Raw genomic sequence first — 23,730 nt, 5'->3', positions numbered from 1 at the left:
CAAAGATATTTTGGCCTTGGAGGGAGTGCAGAGGAGGTTTACTAGGCTGATGCCGGAGTTGAGGGGGTTGAGCTATGAGGAGAGGCTGAATAAACTAGGCTTGTACTCGTTAGAGTTTAGAAGAATGAGGGGAGATCTCATTGAGACGTATAAGATGATGAATGGGATGGATAGGATAGAGGTGGAGAGGCTCTTCCCACTCAGAAAGGACAGTAGGACTAGGGGGCACAGCCTCAAGATAAAGGGGGGGCGGTTTAGAACGGAGTTGAGGAAGAACTACTTCACTCAAAGGGTGGTGAATCTCTGGAATTCTCTGCCTGTTGAGGTGGTGGAGGCTGCCTCGTTAAATATTTTTAAGACGCGGGTTGATGGGTTTTTGATAAGAGAGGGGATTAAGGGTTATGGGGAGAGGGCGGGAATGTGGAACTGAGACACGACAGATCAGCCATGATCTTATTGAATGGCGGGGCAGGCTCGGAAGGCTAGATGGCCTACTCCTGCTCCTATTTCTTATGTTCTTATGTTCTTATCCACTTGTGTGAAAAACTACTTCCCTGATCTGTCTCCAAAATGACTTGACTCAATTTTGTGCCCCGTCGTTCTTGTCTGTTTATTTATTCTCAGCGAATAAAGCTTACGTTAACACTACAATGAAGTTACTGTGAAAATTCCCCGAGTCGCCACACTCTGGCGTCTGTTCGGGTCAATGCACCCTAACCCAGCACGTCTTTCAGACTGCGGGAGGAAACCCACACAGACACGGGGAGAACGCGCAAACTCCACACAGACAGAGGCCCAATTCGGGAATCGAACCCGGGTCCCTGGCGCCGTGAGGCAGCAGCGCTAACCACTGTGCCACCATCTCGCCAAATAATTTTGGCAAATAATCTTTATCTAGCATACTGAATCCCAGCATCATTTCAGGACACCTTAATTTCCCTGAATCTGTTGGAGAGGGGGAGTGGGGGTGGGTGCAGACAAACTATTACACAGAATATTTTTTAGTCTGTGTGCGAAGCGTGGTGGGATACATTGCACAGCACTGAAGTGCTTTTGCAGGGTGAATATGGAGTAGCAACAAATGAATATTTGTCTTGTCTTTCGTAACGAAAGGCAAAGTGAAAGATAGGCTGATCAAAGCTGGTGGCCTTCGACTTGGCAAAGCAGTGCAGGCACGTCCATTAAACCTTACTCTGGCAAGACTGCCCCCTTGTAGGGCGCACAAGACCGCAGTTATACTTACGGTTGATGTGGTCGATGTAGTAGATGCCGGCCTGTGGATCGTAAACTATTTCCCAGCCCAGCGGCAGCTCATCGCCAACGCAATCGGCAAACGTCAGTGGCTTGGTCAGTCTGCAAAAAAAACCACCAGAGACAAAAGGTTATAAGTTAGAGCGTCCCCGAGCGGAATTGCAACAAACCATCAGCGGAGGCTGATCCATTTTGCAAAATTAACGCACCCATAGCCAATTGATCTCAAAAAAAAAGACAATTAAAAACTTAACCCGATCTCTCAGGTTCACGGGAACAGGAGTAGGCCCCTCAAAAGCCTGTTCCATCACTCAGATCACAGCTGATCTGTATCTCAACTCCATTCACCCATCTTGGTTCCTTATCCCTTAATATTCTGACCCAACTAAGCTCCTACTGACGCAAAAGCAAAAAGGTGTTGGAAATGTGAAATAGAACAGACACTGCTCTCAACATTTTATCCAGAAAATGATCCGTTTGATCAGCTTTGACAATTTTAACTGACCTGCAGCATCCACAGGGGGAGAAGAAAGCCCCATTTTTTCCAAAAACTACCTCCTAGTCTGTCTCGACTCAATTCTGTGCCCCATTGCTCTTGTTTGTTCGCTTATTCTTAACAATTAAGGGCTTGTTACGCCGTAACTTAATTATTATTAAGGGCGGAATTTTATCGGCACGTCTGCCCCAGGGTCCCGCCCGGGGGGGTCGAACGGAGAATGCCGTTCTCCGAGCATCATCCGCCCCCCCAGAATCAGGATGGGCGTGCCAATAAAATTCCGGCTCGCATTTCGGATTGATGAGTAAACTAAAGCTAGCAATCTCGTTTCTGACATCTGCAACGACCCTCGGGAGGGAGTTCCACCACCGTGTGAGTAGAATAGAAACCCTACAAGTGCAGAAAGAGGCCCTTCGGCCCATCGAGTCCGCACCGACCACAATCCCACCCAGGCCCTACCCCCCGTATCCCGACACATTTTACCCGCTAATCCCTCTAACCTACGCATCTCAGGACACTAAGGGGCAATTTTAGCGTGACCCATCAACCTAACCCTGCGCATCTTTGTGCGTGATGTGCTCCAAGGAATCGCCCCCGGGATGGCCTGCTTCTAATTTTAGGGTTGTGCCCCCTTGTTCTGGGTTCTGCCACCAGGGAAACTGTTCCTCTGCCTACCCCATCAACTCCACAATTACATGTCTGACTGGACGTGTTGAGTAGGACCTCATCCAACTTGTGTACTATCCAAACAAAAGCCACAAATTGCACGTTAGCTAGACGGTTAGATAGGCAGCAGAAATATTATTTTACTGCCCTGGTGTGTAAATAGCAGAATCCGTATGAGGAATGGTTGAGGACTCTGGGTCTGTACTCGTTGGAGTTTAGAAGGATGAAGGGGGGATTTTATTGAAACTGACAGGATATTGCGAGGCCTGGATAGAGTGGATGTGGAGAGGATGTTTCTACTCGTAAGAAAAACTAGAAGCAGAGGGCACAACCTCAGGCTAAAGGGACGATCCTTTAAAACAGAGATGAGGAGGAATTTCTTCAGCCAGAGAGTGGGGAATCTGTGGAACTCTTTGCCGCAGAAGGCTGTGGAGGCCAGGTCATTGAGAGTCTTTAAGACAGAGATAGATAGGTTCTTGATTAATAAGGGGATCAGGGGTTATGGGGAAAAAGGCAGGAGAAAGGGGATGGGGAAAATATCAGCCAGGATTGAATGGCAGAGCAGACTCGATGGGCCGAGTGGCCTAATTCTGTTCCTGTGTCTTATGGTCTGATCTGGATAGGCCCGCAACATCTCCTGGAAACTACAGATCATGGCTTCACTTTTGTTTGCTATTATTCTTTTACTACCTCACAGGCCCTCAACAACTTATCGAGGCAGTGAGCGAGAAGTGTTGTAGAACGGAAAAAGTGTTGTAAAGATAGAAAATATCAGTCAATCAGGAACATTTCATTCAATGTTACGAACAATGCTGTGCCGATGACAGGGATAGATTACTTCTGGGCCAGTAAGCCTTCCACACGAAGCTAGTTCATAGATGCTGCAATATCCTCCAAACCGGACAAACCAAAATTCATTGCTTGATCCTTCTCTACCTACATAACACCGTCCCCCCTCCCCAATTCTACACAATGTGACTGCAACTAATCATTGCCATCGTACCTTCTGTGGGGCGGGGGGGGCAGCAAATCAGGAATAAATTACTTTCACAGGGCCTTACAGCTGAGAAGGAGGCCATTCAGCCCATCGTACCAGTGCTAGCCCTCAGAAAGAGCTATCCAATTAGACCCACTCTCCTGCTCTTACCCTTTCGTTCTGTCAGTTATCACCCATCATATCAACGGGGAATTATATAGAGTTAGAAAATTATGGCGAAAGGATACTATGCTGGCAAAGTAAGCTCGACTTTGTAAAACTCGTTGCAAAACTGCAACATCCAACAGCTCTCTCAGAAACGTGACATCCTACTGCAAATACATCTGCTAAAGTCAGTCTTGGAGGTTGGAAATCGGAGGGGTGGCACAGTGGTTAGCACTGCAGTCTCACGGTGCCAGGGATCCAGGTTCAGTTCCGACCTCAGGTCAGTCTGTGTGGAGTTTGCACATTCCCCCCATGTCTGCATGGGTTTCCTCCATGTGCTCCGGTTTCCTCCCACAGTCCAAAGATGTGCAGCTTAGGTGGGCCGGCCATGCTAAATTGCCTGTTAGTGTCCCAAGTGTAGGTTAGATGGATTGGCCATGGTAAACGTGTGGGGTTACATGGATAGGGCCAAGGTAAGATACTCTGTCAGAGAGCTAGTGCAGACATGATGGGCAGAATGGCCTCTTCTGAACTGCGGGGATTCTATGAAATTCCAACCGCAACCTAGACTCGCCCCCAGACAGCTAGCAGTAGAATACTCCAAGCCCTCGCCTGCTTATTTTAAAATTGAGATTAAATTTCTCGTACGCAATCAGAAGGGAAGAACAAGGAGTTGTGCTTAGGTGATGCCGGGTGTGAGCTTTTAGATATCGAGAGATTACGGGATGACGGGGAAAGTGATGTCCGTCCAAACAGGATCTTGTGAGAAATGGCGCAGTGCAGATGAGCGAGTGTGGCAAACCTCAGGTTCGTAACAAATCAATATTGATCCAGTGGCCAACCCTTCTGGGGGATTGTAGTGGGGGGTGTTCAGTGCCACTGCTAGCCACTTGAGAAGTAACACTGATTTATTAGTCACAAATAAAGCTTACATTAACACTGCAATGAAGTTACTGTGGAAATCCCCTAGTCATCACACTCTGGCGCCTGTTCGGGTACACCGAGGGAGAATTCAGCGTGGCCAATCTACCTAACCAGCACGTCTTTCACACTGTGGGAGGCAACTGGAGCAAGCCCATGCAGACACGGGGAGAATGTGCAAGCTCCACACTGACAGTGACCCAAGCCGGGAATCGAACCCAGGTCCCCGGCGCTGTGAGAGAGCAGAGCTAACCGCTGTGCCTCCCTGAAACAAAAGCGCTGCTCAACCTTCAGACAGGGCGGCCAAAGAGAAACCTCCTCTGCTCCCGCCAGATTAGGAGGAGGAATGTAGAAAGAAACGGCACTCTCAGGCCTGCCGTTAAAAGGCCATTCCTGCTACCCAGCGCACAAACAAAGAAGGGACACCGTGCACCCACCCCTCTGCAGCACTGTGGGTATACTTGTTTGCATTTCAACTCGGCTCGTTTCAAATAAACCGTCTCCACCGAAAAAAAAACAGTTTCAAAATCTGAGGCAAGGAGACGTCTGTTCGCAGCAGAACTCAAGCACATTCCAGTCCTTAAGGAGTAATATAATTACTTCCTTCACCCCTGCTATCATCAAAACTCCTGCAGCTTTGGAATGCGACCTTTGCTGACAGTAAAACAGCTCACAGTTTAAAAAAAAACAGCATATCAGCTAGATTAGCATACCAAAAAGCATGCAGGCATAGCAAACTTATATCAACCGTACAACAATGTCTGTGGCTCAACTTAGCCCATTTTCTCTGCGTGACAAAGACACACTCGATCCCTCCATCGCTACTCCAAAGAAAAGCTTCACTCGAGTGTCCAGGTCAACATTCATAACATTTTTCATAGAAAGCCTACAGTGCGGAAGGAGGCCATTCAGCCCATTGGGTCTTGACCAACAACAATCCTACCCTTATCCCCGTCACTCCACATATTTACCCCATGAATCCCTCTAACCTCGAAGCCAGGAGCAACTTAGCATGGCCAAGCAACCTAACCCGTGCATCTCTGGACTGTGGGAGGAAACCCACGCAGTCACGGGGAGAATGTGCAAACTCCACACAGACAATAACCCAAGACGGGAACAGAACCCGGTTTCCTGGAGCTGTGAGGCAGCAGTACTAACCACTGTCACCATGCCGCCCCAAATTTAAACTTCTATTTATTAGTTATAAATAGTCTTACGTTAACGCTGCAATGAAGTTACTGTGAAAGTCCCCCAGTCGCCACACTCCGGCACCTGTTCGGGTAACACTGAGGGAGAATTCAGGACGGCCAGTGCACCTAACCTGCACGTCTTTCAGACTGCGGGAGGAAACCGGAGCACCTTGAACAAACCCATGCAGACACAGAGAGAATGTGCAAACTCCACACAGACAGTGACCCAAGCGGGGAATCGAACCCAGGGTCCCCGGCGCTGCGAGACAGCACTGCTAACCACCGTGCCACCCAATCTCTCAACCTCAATTCAACTCTCATTCACCACTGCCAGAAACAGATTTATTTCATTGCCATTAATGGGATCTTGCTGTGTGCATATTGATAATTGCGTTCTCTTTATTAAGTAACTGCATTTCAGAGATATTTTAGTACATACAGCATTTTGGGAATGACGTGAGACCTCAAAAAAAAGAGCGCAAGGGGCCCAGGTTTAATTCCGGCCTCGGGTCACTGTCTGTGTGGAGTTTGCACATTCTCCCCGTGTCTGCGTGGGTTTCCTCCGGGTGCTCCGGTTTCCTCCCACAGCCCAAAGATGTGCAGGATAGGTGGATTGGCTGTGCTAAATTGCCCCTTTAGTGTCCAAGATCTATAGATTAGGAGGATTAGTGGGGCAAATATGTGGGTTTATGGGTATGAGTCTGTACAGACTCGACGGGGCAAGTGGCCTCCTTCTGCAATGCAGGTACTCTGTGATTCTATGATGAAAAGATACAACCATTGAACATTAGGAAAATATTTCAGTTTTTTGAATGTATTGATGGGAAGTGGGTACTACTGGCTTCTACAGCATTTGTTGCCCATTCTTCGTTACCCTTCCCGAGGTGGTGAGCTGCCTTCTTGAACCGCTGCACTCCATGAGATGTTGGTACACCCACCGTGCTGTTAGGGAGGGGCAGTTCCAGGGTTTTGACCCAGCGACAGGGAAGGAACGGCGAAACCGTTTCCAAGTCAGGATGGCGAGCGACCCGGAGGGGAACCTCTCAGGGGCGGTTTCCTTGTAGATGGCAGCGGTCGAGGGGCTTGGGAGGCGCTGCTGAAGGAATCTTCTAACACTTGCTGTTCATTGGTGGCGGAGGGAGTGAATGTTTGTGGATGGGGGGGGGACGCAATTAAACAGAATTATAATATAGAAGCAAAGAGCTGCGGATGCTGCAATCTGAAACAAAAACAGAGAATGCTGGAAAATCTCTGCAGGTCTGACAGCATCTGTGGAGACAGAGAGAATAGAGCCAACATTTTGACTCCGGATGACCCTTCCTCAAAGCAATTAAGCAGACTGCTTTGTCCTGGATGACGGAGAGCTTCTTAAGTGTTGTCGGAGCTGTACTCATCCAGGCAAGTGGGGAGTATTCCATCACACTCCTAAGTCGGGCCTTGTAGATGGGGGATAGGCTCTGGGGAGTCAGGAGGCCAGCTCTTGCCGCAGGATTCCTAGCCTTTGACCTGCCCAAACTAGACAGTCCGTTCCTGACCGCCTCGCAGCCTTGGTCCACGCCAGCGAGAATGGAGAATTTGGCATTCCGCCAAAGCTCCGTCCATTGTAGCAGCACTGGGGAATCCCAGCCACGGACAAGGTCAAATATATTCAATCCCAACACAAATTCAGGAGGTTAATCATGGCCATGAATCAATCCCAGCCTCCCGGGCTACCGGGATCCACTACAGTTTGCCTACCGCCACACCAGGTCCACAGCAGACCCATTTCCCTTGCCCTGCACTCAACCTTGGAACGCCCAGATAACAAGGACACCTATGTCAGACTCCGATTTACTGACTACAGCTCAGCCTTCAACACCAATATTCCCACAAAACTCATCTCCAAACTCCGTGGCCTGGGCCTCGGTACCTCCCTCTGCGACTGGATCCTGAACTTCCTAACTCACAGACCACAATCAGTAAGGACAGGCTACAATACCTCCTCCACGATCATCCTCAACACCAGTACCCCACAAGGCTGTGTTCTCAGCCCCCTACTGTACTCCTTATACACCCCATGACTGTGTGGCCAAATTCCCCTCCAATTTGATGTTCAAGCTTGCTGACGACACCACTGTAGTGGGTCGGATCTCAAACAATGACCAGACGGAGTACAGGAATGAGATAGAGAATCTGATGAACTGGTGCGGCAACAATATTCTCTCTCACAATGTCAGCAAAACAAAGGAGACTGTCATCAACTTCAGGAAGCGTAAAGGAGAACGTACCCCTGTCTACATCAACAGGGATGAAGTAGAAAGGATCGAGAGCTGCAAGTGTTTAGGTGTCCACATACCTGTCCTGGTCCCTCCCATGCCGACACTATAGTTAAGAAATCCCACCAACGCCTCTAGTTTCTCAGAAGACTAAGGAAATTTGGCATGTCAGCTACGACTCCCACCAACTTTTACAGATGCACCATAGAAAGCATGCTTTCTGGTTGTATCACAGCTTGGGATGGCTCCTGCTCTGTCCAAGAAACTACAAAAGGTCGTGAATGTAGCCCAATCTATCACACAAATCAGCCTCCCATCCGTTGACTCTGTCTACACTTCCTCGGCAAAGCAGCCAGTATAATTAAGGACCCCACACACCCCGGACATTCTCTCTTCCACCTTCTTCTGGCGGGATACAGAAGTCTGAGGTCACCAACTCAAGAACAGCTTCTTCCCTGCTGCCATCAGACTTTTGAATGGACCTACCTTGCATTAAGTTGATCTTTCTCTATATCCTAGCTGTGACTGTAACACTACATCCTGCACTCTCTCCTTTCCTTCTCGATGAACGATATGCTTTGTCTGTTTAGCGCGCAAGAAACAATGCTTTTCACTGTATTTTAATACATGTGACAATAATCAAATCCAACAAAAAATTCCTTACCAGTGCAATGCAATGCACATTGACGTCATTTTGCAAAAGCATATTTCTACGTTTCACTTGGTGGTTGTTCCTTTAAGTCCAAACATGGGCCAAAATCTTACCGCCCCCGGGAATCGGAGCAGACAATGGGAAGGTCCATTGGCCTCAGACAGGATTTTACGCTTTCGGAGAAAAGGGTGCTGTAAAATCCCACCCACAGTCTAAAAATATTAGCAGGGCAAATTTTTGCAGCAAACTGAAAATGATAAAATATTACAAGACCAACCAGAAAGAAAGAATTCAAGCTAACCTGAGATGATTGGTTTGATACGAAATGACGGTTTAGACTTCATAAGGAGCAGCTATTCTTCGTGGCCCAGGCGGTCTACTCTGAGTATTTAAAAGATATTCCTTCTGAAACCTGGGCCAATTGCAACATTGCTAACAAAGTAACCTGGAAAATCCCGGGATGATAAAACAAACGGCTTTGTGGCATTCAGGAGATAGTTTGGATGAAGCAGATGTCTCCCGGAGCAGTTGTCCACATCAGGAAAAATTGCAAAGCGTTACTGACACGATGTTAGCTTCACGTGGACATTCTATTGTCAATGTACAAGTTTGTTACACGACTTGTTACTCACTTCCACATTCACCTTCTGCGCAATAAGTCTGCGTATTCATTCTTAAAGCAGGCGTGCTGAGATAGCCAGTTGCTTATTACAGACAGGAGAGATCCCACAGAGAGGCCCAGTTACAACCCACCAGAGTTGAAACAATTTGTAGAAAGGTCATTCTGTTCATTATCCTGTGCTCATTACAAAATCTTTAATTATTTAAGGCTAATGAAAATACACTCCGATGTTGAGAAACCACTAGATTTGAATCAATAAACCTACAGCAAAGATTTTTTCAAAATTAAGATAATACAATCGATGTAGGATGCAGACTGCTCCCCACTCCTAACTTGTCCTTTTCACCTCCCATTTATCATGGGTGGTTGGCACTGCTGCCTCACTGCGCCAGGGACCCGGGTTCGATTCCCGGCTTGGGTCACTGTCTGTGTGGAGTTTGCACATTCTCCCCGTGTCTGCGTGGGTTTCCTCTGGGTGCTCCGGTTTCCTCACACAATCCAAAAGACGTGCTGGTGAGGTGCTTTGGCCGTGCTAAATTCTCCCTCGGTGTTACCCGAACAGGCGGCGGAGTGCGGCGACTAGGGGATTTCCAGGGTAAGCCTACTTGTGACGAATGAATGAACTTTAACTTTATAAACCTATTGCACACAGAAGGTGGCCGTTCTGCCCAGCATACCTGTGCTGGTTTCTTTGAAAGAGACACCCAGTTTAATCTCACTTTCTCTTAGGCTTTTCCTCACGTCACCATTTCTCTACACTTCATAAGGTGGAAAAAGTGAATGACTGGAGCTGAACATTTGCGAGCCCGGTCCACAGCTCGAATACAGATAGTTTTATTCCTTGTTCTTTTAAAAACAGGAGTGCAGGTGTAAATTAAGACACCAGAGTTCTCTCGTGTGACGAGCAACGATGCAGCCCGGCTATAAACAGATAGCATTTAGACTCACACTGCATTCTGTGGGATTCCACTCGAAGTAGAACCGCAAGTTCTGGGAAGTCAGCATTCCCATGCATACAGAACATTCCTCACGACACAGCCACCCCATCCCCCAAGTTAAAGTTAAAGCTGTACACATGTGCGTGTTGGAGCTGTGGGAAAGTACGTGGATGATTTTTTATTTACTCAACCGTAACAAGATTGATAGCTACATCGCGCAGGAAGTAATAGTGCGATAAATGCTCCACTTATCTGAACAAACCAGCGCTCCTTCGCGCAAAGCAATCCACAAACTCCTGGGCTCTCGTTCTCATTTCAACGCCAGTCAATGGCGAAACCCTCAGTACCGCAGACATCAAGAGTGCTCGATACTGGTCATTCCGCCCCACACATTAACCACTATCCATGTGTGGCTAATTGCATTTTTGAACAGTAAATAAACATTGAGTAATTGTCACTGAGCATTATGTACGCATTCACATGGTAAAAGGGGAAAGGGAAAGCAGTGTGAGCACGAGCGTGCTTTTTGATTAGAGTGATTTAGTGCCGTCGATACGTCTCAATGGTGGCGGGGGCTCGTTAATTAAACTTGTGCAAATGAAGTTCGTTTCCTGCCGTCATTTTGCTTGGGGAAGACAGAGGCTGAGGGGAGACCTGATAGAGAGCTACAAAATTATAAGAGACACAGACAGGGTGGACAGTCAGAGGCTTTCTTCCACCAGGATGGAAGTGACAATTACAGGGAGGCACAGGTTCAAGGTGAGAGGGGGGAAAGTCTAAGGGAGATGTTTTTCACACACACACACACACACACACACAGAGTGGTGGGTGCCTGGAACGCACTGCCAGAGGATTTTTTATTTGATTTGATTTGATTTATTATTGTCACATGTATTAGCACACAATGAAAAGTATTGTTTCTTGCATGCGATACAGACAAAGCATGCTGTTCATAGAGAAGGAAAGGAGAGAGTGCAGAATGTAGTGTTACAGTCATAACTAGGGTGCAGAGAAAGATCAATTTTGATTTGATTTATGATTGTCAGATGTATTAGCATACGGTGAAAAGTACTGTTTCTTGTGTGCTATACAAAGCATACCGTTCATAGAGAAGGAAAGGAGAGCGTGCAGAATGTACTGTTACAGTCATAGCTAGGGTGCAGAGAAAGATCAATTTTGATTTGATTTATGATTGTCACATGTATTAGCATGCAGTGAAAAGTATTGTTTCTTGCGTGCTATACAGACAAAGCATACCGTTCATAGAGAAGGAAAGGAGAGAGTGCAGAATGTAGTGTTACAGTCATAACTAGGGTGCAGAGAAAGATCAATTTTCATTTGATTTCATTTATGATTGTCACATGCAGTAGCATACAGTGAAAAGTATTGTTTCTTGCGTGCTACACAGACAAAGCATACCATTCATAGAGAAGGAAAGGAGAGAGTGCAGAACGTAGTGTTACAGTCACTGCTAGGATGTAGAGAAAGATCAGCTTGACGTGAGGTAGGTCCATTCAATAGTCCGAAGGGTGCAGTGAAGAAGTTGTTTTGGAGTCGGTTTGGAGTGACCTCAGACTTTTGACTCTTTTTCCTAATGGATGAAGGTGGAAGAGAGTGCCCGGGCTGCCTGGGATCCTCAGTTATACTGGCTGCTTTGCCGAGGCAGCGGGGAGTGTAGACAGAGTCAATGGATGGGGGTGCTGATTGTAGAAGCAGGCACATTAGCAACATTTAAGAGGCACTTGCTTGGGTAGGGAATGAATAGGGAGGGAATAGAGGGATAAGGACCTAGTAAAGGCAGAAGGGGTTTTTTAAGTTTAGTTAGGGCATCATGATCAGCACGGGTTTGGAGTCTGAAGAGCCTCATCCTGTGCGGTACTTTTCTTTGTACACATCAGGTAAAAACACAGGAACTTTGTTCAATACTTTTGAAAGGGAGATTGGTGAGGTGCCACACATCTTACAGAGCAGCAGCGCACCTAGAACAGGAACTTTTTCTCGTGTTTAACTGTGCGGGTGCGCTCCTTGTAAGTAATTTGCGAGTAACAGTGAGCGCCAATTATCCCACCATTATTTCTCCAGCAAAAATCTTGTCCATTGTAACGCTTCCAGACAGGAATGGAAGAGTTAGTGGCAGATTTAGGGCGGCAAGGCGGTTAGCGTTACTACCTTGCAGCGCCAGGGACCCGGGTTCGATTCCCGGCTTGGGTCACTGTATGGAGTTTGTACATTCTCCCCATGTCTGCGTGGGTTCCTCCGGGTGCTCCAGTTTCCTCCCACAGTCTGAAAAACGTGCTATTTAGGTGTATTGACCCAAGCAGGCTGTGGCGAGCAGGGGAATTCCACAGTAACTTCATTGCAGTGTTAATGTTAAGTATTACTTGTGACTGATAAATAAACATATATAAATAAACATATAAATAAACATAAAAATAAACATAAACCCAGCTTGCAGGTGCAGCAGGTGGTCAGGAAGGCGAATGGGATGCTGGCCTTCATAGCGAGGGGGATTGAATATAAAAGTAGGGAGGTCTTGCTGCGGCTGTATAGGGCATTGGTGAGGCTGCAGCTGGAGTACTGTGTGCAGTTTTGGGCGCCGCACTTACGCAAGGATATTTTGGCCTTGGACGGAGTGCACAGGAGGTTTACTAGGCTGATGCCGGAGTTGAGGGGGTTGAGCTATGAGGAGAGGCTGAATAAACTAGGCTTGTACTCGTTAGAGTTTAGAAGAATGAGGGGAGATCTCATTGAGACGTATAAGATGATGAATGGGATGGATAGGATAGAGGTGGAGAGGCTCTTCCCGCTCAGAAAGGACAGTAGGACTAGGGGGCACAGCCTCAAGATAAAGGGGGGGCGGTTTAGAACGGAGTTGAGGAAGAACTTCTTCACTCAAAGGGTGGTGAATCTCTGGAATTCTCTGCCCGTTGAAGTGGTGGAGGCTGCCTCGCTGAATATATTTAAGAAGCGGGTTGATGGGTTTTTGATAGGCAAGGGAATTAAGGGTTATGGGGAGAAGGTGGGAAAGTGGAACTGAGTCACGACAGATCAGCCATGATCTTATTGAATGGCGGGGCAGGCTCGAAGGGCCAGATGGCCTACTCCTGCTCCTATTTCTTATGTTCTTATGTTCTTGTACCATGGCTTTACAAGTTGCCTGAAGAGTTCCCCGTACTGAGAAGCATAAATATTTTCTCTAGAAAACTTTAAGAGTATACACTCTCAGTAAGCCCGTTCTGCTCTATAATCAAACAAAATTTTTTAAAAACCACCCCTAAAATAGAATACAGACGAGATTGATGGGAGGGGCATCATTGTCCTTAATGTCCTCGGCATCAACCAACCTGTGTTTCTTGGACTATTACCCCAATAAGAGCTCTACCAACGACATATATGGTATTATAGCAATTATATTATTGGATTAATGATCCAGGGAATGAGTTCAAATTCCAAACGTGACAAGTTTAAAAATCTGAATTCGGCCTCAAGGAATCTGGAAAGGAGGTCACAAAGCTGTCAGAATGTTGTAAAAACCCCACTTGGTTCACAAATGACCTTCAGGAAGGGAAAGCTGGGCTAGAACGTTACTCTCTCCCCAAGGCGGGTTCTGGGGCACGGGGCGAAAGAAGCTGGGTGGGCAATCCCTCGCCATCTTTCAAATCCCACCTGCCCCCTCCCCGCTCTGACCAACACGTGACTCAGTCCCAAACACGTGTTTATTAGCCATTAATCTCATGGACACTCCGGTTTCCTCCCACAGTCTGAAAGGCGCGTTGGTTAGGTGCATTAACCTGAACAATCCGACTAGGGGGGTTTCACAGTAACTTCATTGCAGCATTAATGTAAGCCTTACTTGTGGCTAATAAATAAGCTTTAAACTTTAGATTCTTGGTTGCTTGAAGTTTATTAATTAGTGTCACAAGTAGGCTTACATTAACACTGCAGTGTGAAAATCTCCTAATGGCCACATTCTGGTGCCTGTTCGGGTACACCTAGGTGCAAGTTGGCACGGCCAATCCAGCGAACCAGACTGAGAGAGGAAACCCATGCCGACATGGGGAGAATGTGCAGACTCCGCACAGGCAGTGACCCAAGCCAGGAATCGAACCCGGGTCCCTGGCGCTGAGAGGCAGCAATGCTAACCACCGTGCTGCTAATGCATAGAAGAAGTGATCGTGCCTATTTTTGTAACTTTCCCCCTGATACCTTTCGTGCATAACCGGATTGTGAAGCTCGCTTCATTTTGCGACCCAAGCTGGGAATCGAACCCCGGTCCCTGGCGCTGCGAGACACAGCAGGAAGTCTCACAACACCAGGTTGAAGTCCAACAGGTTTATTTGGTAGCAAAAGCCACTAGCTTTCGGAGCGCTGCCCCTTCGTCAGGTAAGTGTCTTGCTGCGAGACAGCAGTGCGAACCACTGTGTCACCGGTGTGTCGGACGCAAGAATGAAAGTGGATTTGAGATCACAATCAGGTCCGCCCTCAGCTCACTGAACAGACTCAAAACCAACTGACCTCCTCCTGTTCCTCACTCACATATTGTGTCCGTTTTGTACTCATTTCCAACCGTACCGCAGTGCTTACTAATTCCCTGGGATCCCGAGAAGATTCCAGTTAAAGAAATTCCGGGAATATAGGGCCTCTTCTCAGTAGCACCGGGGGGAATGGTACAAAGGTAAGGTTTGAAAGGACTGCACGAGCCAGAGCATTCACCCTCACTTTGGCAATGGAGGCCTTGGCTGAGAGGGTTTAAATGGACAATTAAGGGTGGCGATACGGAGAAATCGGCATGGTTTTGGTGGCGATAGATCACAATCGATGAAGCCACTGGAATTCTCCGAGGAGATAAGCAGGGGGCAGCCTTCCAAAAAGAATCTCAGTCTGAAGGTGGGGCTGATACAGATCTGTGCTCGAGTGGCAAGCCAGCCAGCAAGGCTGCACGCTAAGCTTTGTGACAGCGGGAGGTGATGAACGGCTTGCTGTAACTCAGAGGCATCCCGTCCTGGGCTTATTCTTTTGTTTTGCTTCATTTCAGATTTCCAGCATCCACAACATTTTGCCTCTGTTCCGGGAGCTGATCTCGTTCCCGCTCTGGGAGGGGGTGTGGATGTTGGGAAATAGGTCAATTTGAGATCGCGTTTGCAGGCTTCATGGCAAGGGTAACGTGAGGGTGAGGGGCAGGTTATTTAGTTGGCGACTGAACTGCGAACAGAGAGCTGCGGGACACGAACCTGCAAATCTCAAGCGTGGACAGAGACCAGAACAGTTGGCCCGGTTTCCTCCTGGGGACACGCTGGTGAATATCAGAAACGGGCTCCAAGCTAAAACAGGTCACTGGGCACAGTTTTACATTGAACAGGAGTCCAACAACCTTAGGCTGTGAGCTTTCTCCTCCGTCTCTGCCCCTTTGTTAACTGTGTTTGTTCCGATGCGACACGCTCCCCCCTCACCCACCCACCCACCCACAGGGTCATGTGCCACTTGTTCTTCAGTTTTGCTTTCACTCAGCGCTGATCTTTGTTCGCCATTCTCTTATCTAAACTCTCTGCTGCTACCAGCACCTTCGTTAATCCTCAATGCTCCCGTTAACACTCCCTTTGTCTCGTGTCCGTGACTCTGTTGTTCTCTCCTCGGCTCCAACCTATCCCTTCCTCCAACCCCCTTTACTTTTTAAATTCATTTGTGGGACATGGGCATCGCTCGTCCAGAGTGCAGTTGAGAGTCAACCACATTGCTGTGACTCTGGTAGGCCAGACCAGGTAAGGCCTGCAGATTTCCTTCTCATGACTGAACCAGATGGCTTTTTCCGACACTCGGCAATGATTTCATGGCCATCCATAGATTCTCAATTCCAGATTCTGTTTTTGTATTGAATTCAAATTCCACCAAGTGCTGTGGCGGGATTCGAACCCGGGTCCCCCAGAACATTGGCTGAGCTTCTGGATCAATAGTCAAGCGAGAATACTACTAGGCCATCGCCTTCCCAGCCCGTCCTTCACAATCCTGCCCCTCTTCACATCTGAGAAAAAGAGTCATGCAGACTCAAAATGTTAGAAAAACTCTATTTCTCTTTCCACTGACGCTGAGGTTACCCAGTATTTCCTGTTCTTACGCTGGCACAGAGGGAGGCCATTCAATTCCTCTCGCTTGTACCAGCTCTGTGGAACAGCCCATCCCCCTACTTTAACATCCCAGCTCCTAACCCAAAGTCCTGGTATTTCTCCTGTATATCCAATCTCACTTTCAAAGTCATCAAGACGTCCTTCCTTCATTCTGGGACAAAACCACGCATTTAAAAGTTTTGTTAAAATACAATCTTCTCTTCAGCCCTCAAATCTGCATCCTCTGCTTACCAACCTTCCTATCGCTGTGAAGACATTTCCCCTTATAAGACCATAAGACGTAGGGGCAGAATTAGGCCACTCAGCCCATCGAGTCTGCTCCGCCATTCAATCAGGGCTGATATTTTTCCCATCCCCGTTCTCCTGCCTTTTCCCCATAACCCCTGACCCCCTTATTAATCAAGAACCTATCTATCTCTGTCTTAAAGACACTCAATGACCTGGCCTCCACAGCCTTCTGCGGCAAAGAGTTCCACAGATTCCCCACTCTCTGGCTGAAGAAATTCCTCCTCATCTCTGTTTTAAAGGATCATCCCTTCACTCTTCTGAGGTTGCACCCTCGAGTTCTAGTCTCTCTCCCACAAAGTGGAAACATCCTCTCCACCTCCACTCTATCCAGTCCTCTCAGTATTCTCTAAGTTTCAATTTGATCCCTCCTCATCCTTCTAAACTCCTTCGAGTAGAGACTCCGAGTCCTCAAATGACAAACCCTTCGCTCCTGGGGTCGGTTCTTGTGAACCTCCTCTGGACCCCCTCGAAAATATCAAAGACCCTCAGCAATTCGGACATCACCTCACCTCTTCTTCTCCAGTTAACACAGTGGTTGACAAGCTACTCAGGGTAGAAGTGAGCCGAGATCCTTATGCTGCAATTGCTCAGGGAAGCACGGGTTAGAAAGTTGGATCGGCCCTCTGGAATTTTGCTCAACTATTTGTGGAGGCTGTGGAGAAAGTTAAGGAAGCTTTTCCTGTAGTTGGCCACCATCCATATGGAACCTCAGGCAGATTGAGCACAGCACAGCAGATTCATAGAATCCTAAAATCCCTACAGTGCAGGAGGAGGCCATTCTGCCCATTGAGTCTGCACCGAGTGCAACCCCACCCAGGCCCTTTTCCCATAACCTCCCCTTCCCCCCATATTTACATTGTTAATCCCCAATCTCCAATCCCCAAGACAGCTAGGATTAATTTAGCATGTCCAATCAACCTAACATCTTTGGACTGTGGGGAGGTGTGGGGGGGTGGGGGAGAACCCACGCAGACACAGGGAGAACGTGCAAATGAGAGGCAGCAATGCCAACTGTGCCACCGTGCCACCCAGATAGTACCCGCTTTCTGAAAGAAAGGGACTTAACGTTCCTTTGCCAGTTCATTACCTCCTTCCACAATCTTCCATCTTTAACAAAAAAAAAGATAAGCAGTTTCACGGATGCACAGGGCCTGAATTTAATCTAATGAGGAATGGCAGGATTTCTCCACCATAATTGGAAGTTGCGTATCGGCAAGCATTACCCTGTATTGTTTTTTTTTGAGGAAAAATTCAGGGAACTGGACATTCACCAAGGAGAAGGAAATAAACAGCAAGAGAAAGGAATGAAGAAAGTAACAGAAGACTGGAGTTGCAGCAATCTCCCAGGCAACGAGACACAACTTGGCCCAAGACCAGAGGAACTCATGAAGTATCAACACTTCATTATATTAAAGGCAGAGTTCTCACTTCGTAACAGAAGCTGAATTGCTGACCAAGACAGCCAGAAAGTTGTTGGCAATGTGGAAGGAGTCAGGGAGATTTCCATCAATCACACACAAGACAACTAAGCAAGAGATCTGAAAGGAGTTAAGTGAAAGCATTAAAGCTTTAAAAACTTTTGGCCTTTTGCATTAACAAACTTTTCAAACTGATTGTTAATATAACCTAAAACTGTCATTGGTGACATTTTACATAACTTGCTTATTGAATTTTGAGAAATTATTGGATGTTCATGGGGTGGCACAGTGGGTTAGCACTGCTGCCTCACGGCGCCAGGGACCCGGGTTCGATTCCCGGCTCGGGTCACTGCCTGTTTGGAGTCTGCACGTTCTCCCCGTGTCTGCGTGGGCTTCCTCCAGGTGCTCCGGTTTCCTCCCACAATCCGAAAGATGGACGGATTAGGCGAATTGGCCGTGCTAAGTGTCAGGGGAACTAGCTAGGGTAAACGTACGCAGTTATGGGGATAGGCTCTGGGTGGGATGGTTGTTGGTGTAGACTTGATGGGTGGAACTGCCTGTATGATTCTACACAGTTATGTCCTATAGGCTGCACAGTTATTAAATATTAACCTTAAGGTGATGGCTCAAGACTAAATTGGACCTTAGCCCAAGATCCTGCCACACGTTCCTGCTACCGGATAAGCAAAGGAGGAGGTGCCTATCAAAGGCGCTCTCATTGCCTGAAGCAAAGGCAGCTGACAGAGCAGAATGGTATCTGTTGGGTCACTCTGCCAGTTTTATAACAAGCCCGTTCTAGTTTACTGAAAGACAACTGCGGAGGTGGAGAGAAGAGACCTCAAGTCCAATTTTGACTTTGGGCAGTATTAATTCAAGTTTCTGACTCATTTCACACCCAGATTCTTATTTCCCATTAACCTCAGTGGAGACAGATGTAGAACAGGAGCACAGCCCATGTTGACAGTTTTATTTACTATTGTCACATACAGTGAAAAGTATTGTTTCTTGCGCGCTATACACACAAAGCATACTGTTCATAGAGAAGGAAAGGAGAGTGTGCAGAATGTAGTGTTACAGTCATAGCTAGGGTGTAGAGAAAGATCAACTTAATGCAGGGTAGGTCCATTCAAAATTCCGATGGCAACAGGGAAGTTCTTGAGTTGGTTGGTACGTGGCCTCAGACTTTTGTATCTTTTTCCCAAAGGAAGAAGGTGGGAGAGAGAATGTCCGGGGTGCGTGGGGTCCTTAATTATGCTGGCTGCTTTGCCGAGGCAGCGGGAAGTGTAGACAGAGTCAATGGATGGGAGGCTGGTTTGCGTGATGGACTGGGCTACATTCACGACCTTTTATTGTTCCTCGGCAGAGCAGGAGCCCATACCAAGCTGTGATACAACCAGAAAGAATGCTCTCTATGGTGCATCTGTAAAAGTTGGTGAGAGTCGTAGCGGACATGCCAAAATTCCATAGTCTTACGAGAAAGTAGAGGCTTTGGTGGGTTTTCTTAACTATAGTGTCGGCACGGTGGGGGGACTGGGACAGGTTGTTGGTGATCTGGACACGTAAAATCTTGAAGCTCTCGACCATTTCTACTTCATCCTCATTGATGTAGACAGGGGCATGTTCTCCTCCACGCATCCTGAAGTCGATGACTATCTCCTTCACTTTGTTGACATTGAGGGAGAGATTATTATCATCACACCAGATTCTCTATCTCATTCCTGCGCTCTGTCTCATCGTTGTTTGAGATCCGACCCACAGCAGTGGTGTCACAGTAGTTACAGATTTCCATCAGGCAGAATTACACCCCAATTTCTAACTACCATTATATTTAAGGTCACCTTCTGACATGGTGCCTTGCAGGTCACACACGTCCCAGTGAGCTTCTTTCGAACAAGATGCTTTCGAAGGACAGTCACTAGTAATATCGGAAATGCTACATCCAATTTGCACACAACCCGATCTGACAAATAGCAATGAGATAGTGATCGGATAACCTGTTCTCATGGTGCCACTTGAGTGATGTAGGAATTCTTCCACCTCTAGTTTCTGGCTAGTTTGAACTCATCATTATTGAGAGAGAAGAAACGTTAGAACTGGGGAAAAGCTATACTGTCAGTAGCTAGTGAATGTAGAGATCAGAGGATTCGATTGAAGGGAGCAGTAAAAGCAAATTATGCACACTTGGGTGTGATACAGATTCCTGCTTTCCGTACTCCCACAGCGCTTAAGTTTAAAGTTTATTTATTAGTCACAATTAAGGCTTACATTAACACTGCAATGAAGTTAGTGTGAAATTTCCCTAGCAATTTTACATGGCCAATGCTCCTAATCAGCACGTTTTTCGGACTGTGGGAGGAAACCGGAGCACCCGGAGGAAACCCACGCAGACATGGGGAGAATGTGCAGACTCCACACAGACCCAAGCCAGGAATCAAACCCAGATGAGGCAGCAGTGCTAATCACTGTGCCACCCTGTCTTGGACTATGATGCATCACACTCTCGGCAAAGATTTCTGATCCGTTACAAAGCAGAATGTTCACTATGAAAAGAAATAATCATATTCTGAATGAAAATCGCTTTCCAAGTAACGTAAGGCACATTTTTTAGATACTAATTCTCACAGCGCCAGGGACCCAGGTTGTTTTCCTGGCTCGGGTCACTGTCCGTGTGGAGTTTGCGTGTTCTCCCCGTGTCAGCGTGGGTTTCCTCCGGGTGCTCTGGTTTCCTCCCACAGTCCAAAGATGTGCAGGTTAGGTGCACTGGCCATGCTAAATTGCCCCTCAGTGTACCCAAACAGGCGCCGGAGTGTGGTGACTAGGGGACTTTCACAATAACTTCATTGCGGTGTTAACATAAGCCGACTTGTGACATTAATAAATAAACTTTAAACCCTTAATGGATCTTCACTTAGTTTTCTTACTAACTGCACTCAAATTCTCAAACTGCCTTGAGTTGAATTTGATTTGGATTTGAACTCATATTCTCTCAATTATTAGTCCAGGGGTCTGGAACATATCCACTGCAAAAACCATACCATTTGAAGAGGATATTAAAAACATTAAAAAAACATCAGAACGAGGTGAAGACTCGAGCAGCAAAGAGGGGAAATTTCATTTGGAATTCCCCAAAGGTATCTTTCATTCCGAGAAAGCAGAATCCTGCGAGGTCCCCCCCCAACTAAGGCCTCTCTCCCTTCGTACTGCCCAGTGAGCACTGCCAGTGCGCCAGGCTGGCAGTGCCAGGTTGGCACTGCCCCCCACACCTCCTGGGGCACCTCAATGACCTCAGTCCCACCAGCAAGGCCATCATGCCAGGTCCCGACTGCTGGGGAACAGACACGATCCCCGCTGGCGTGGACCTCCGCGGGCAAAGTCGGAAGCGTAAGTGAACCCGGACAACACCGTCCCGGATTCAGCAGAGAGATTTAAATAAGCTCATGAATATTTAAATCAGCCTCGCGCCATTCCCTGGAGCAAGGCCGATCACGTTATAAAGAACAGTCTGGGAGAGACTCCAATTTTTGGCCTCCTGCATAAATTTCCTGGCCCACCACATTACTTGACCAGGAAAATCACACCCAACATCTCTGAGAGAGATGACCTCCTTGCTTCTTTGTGGGACATTGCTGCACACAAGTTGACTGCCACATTTTCCACACTGCAACAGTCTCTACACTTCAGAAACATTCAACTGAAAATGAGTTGCCTCAAACCATCGTTGAAAGGCGCTACGTGAATGCAAGTCCTTTCTTTTAACGTATTTCAGGAAAATGCCAGTGATATGAATGAGCTACCTACACGGAGAATGCAGAGCAAGGAACGAGTTGGTGAGGGCACTGCAAAAACCACAGCAATGGGGTTGAGACTCTCCATTGCCCTTGGGCAACGAGGGATGGGCAATAAATGCTGGCCAGCCAGCGACACCCACGTCCCGCAAATGAATTAAAAAAACGATAGCAAAAAAAGAAGAGTAAGGAGGTAAGTTTATTTATTAGTGTCACAGGTGGGCTTATATTAACACTGCAATGAAGTTACTGTGAAATTCCCCTAGCCGCCACCCCACGGCACCTGTACGGGTACGCTGAGGGAGAATTTAGGCCAATGCACCTAACCAGTACGTCTCTCGGACTGCGGGAGGAACCCAGAGGATCCAGAGGTAACCCACGCAGACACGGGGAGAATGTGCAGACTCCACACAGCCAGTGACCCAAGCCAGGAATCGAACCTGGGACCCTGGCGCTCAGAGGTAGCAGTCGGGGAGTAGCACTTCGATGCACAGGGAGCTCAGGCTCACAAAGGTACTACGGGCAGAATGAGGCTGAAGGAAGAGGGAACATCAGAAGGACGTGAGCAATCAGTTCACTGACTCAGTGGGGAAATAATGCCACTACAGTGTAAACAAAATCGGAAGGATTCAATCATAAAAACACATCAGATAAAAAGTCACGAAAGGCAATAAGGGTTTAGTACATGGCTGCTTTTTCTTTTGGATATCTTTACTAAGATGTTGCAGTTGTCCCTCTCAAGAGGTCACTTTCAACTTTGCCGCTGGGGATGTAACCTGGCAAGGACAACTGACCATCTTGTACAGAAACTGCCCACATTTTGATTTCATTCCAATAACTGGAACAAGCAAAATCGGACAACATTCTGTCCCTCCGGAGTATTCAATCACCAGGTTAGCGTGCATTCAGCATTCCATTCAAACACGTTCTGATACATGGCACGCTGGATTGGTAACCTGCAGGCTGCCACCTCAGATCGGTATCGGTATCCAGGCATATTTGATCTATTTGCTTTGAAAATTAAGATGCAGATTTTAGACGGAGTAGATTAAACCTTCTGCTCCACTCCCTGCAGCTCGTGGCCACAGTTAATACTCTGCAAAGACCTCACCACCTCAGTAATGGACTATTTATTGACTGGGGGCCCCCCCCGAGTCCATGCTGAAGGCCATTCTTCCAGCCAGTGGAGGCCACGGGTGGGATTCTCCGGACTCGTCCGTGGCCAGACCCGCTCTCCAAATAAGCAGCTCACCTGGCGCTATACCCCCACCCCACCATCCCCCCGCACATTCCTCCTTTTTTGACAGCAGTCTAATTCCTTTTGAAGCTTCCCACACACTGTTAGGCAGTGAGAAATCTCAACCACTCACTGCGTGAAAATGTTTCTCTCATGCCCCTTTTCGCCAATGTTTTAAATCTCTGCCCTCTCGTTCTTGACCCTTTCACGAATAGAAACAGTTTCTCTCTCTCTGTCCAGACCCCTCGTGAATTTAAATAACTCTATCAATCTCCTCTCTGCCCTAAAAGGAAAACAGTCCAAGCTTCTCAATTCTATCTTCCTAACTCAGTGAAGTTCTCCACCACGTTCAAATCTTTCCCAAAGTGCGGCACCTAGAACTGGACGCAATAGTCCAGCTGAGGCTACGTTAGTATCCCAGGTGGGGTGGGGTATGACGGTGGGGGGGAAACCCACGCAGACACGAGGAGAACATACACACAGTGACCCAAGCCCGGGATCGAACCTGGGTCCCTGGAGCCGTGAGGCAGTAGTGCTAACCGCCATGCCACCCTACTGCGTACGTCCGCACTCACGATTTTGATGATGTGTTTGGCAATTCTCACTGCTGCTTCACAATCTAAGTCTGAGTCGGGATCGATAGTGGGGGGGACGACTTTAGTGGGTGAATGATGGAGGTGGGGTTTTTAGAAGATTCTTTCATGGTGGGTGTCACTGGCGAGGCCACATTTTTATTACCCATCCCTAA

At 47.5% G+C, this 23,730-nt stretch overlaps 1 protein-coding gene across 1 annotated transcript in view; it reads right to left on the bottom strand.

Moving 5' to 3' along the window:
• Positions 1–23,730, bottom strand: part of LOC145352895 (protein WWC3-like) — a 185,391-nt gene that overhangs the window by 73,418 nt on the left and 88,243 nt on the right. The window contains exon 2 of the mRNA XM_080203196.1: positions 1,244–1,353. Within this exon, the coding sequence (XP_080059322.1) occupies positions 1,244–1,353 (110 nt within the window). The remainder of the gene's footprint in view (positions 1–1,243; positions 1,354–23,730) is intronic.

This window comes from Carcharhinus amblyrhynchos, chromosome 15, assembly GCF_965287045.1.
Source record: "Carcharhinus amblyrhynchos chromosome 15, sCarAmb.v2.hapA, whole genome shotgun sequence".
Classification (NCBI taxonomy): domain Eukaryota; kingdom Metazoa; phylum Chordata; class Chondrichthyes; order Carcharhiniformes; family Carcharhinidae; genus Carcharhinus; species Carcharhinus amblyrhynchos.
This window is presented reverse-complemented; position numbering and strand designations above follow the sequence as displayed.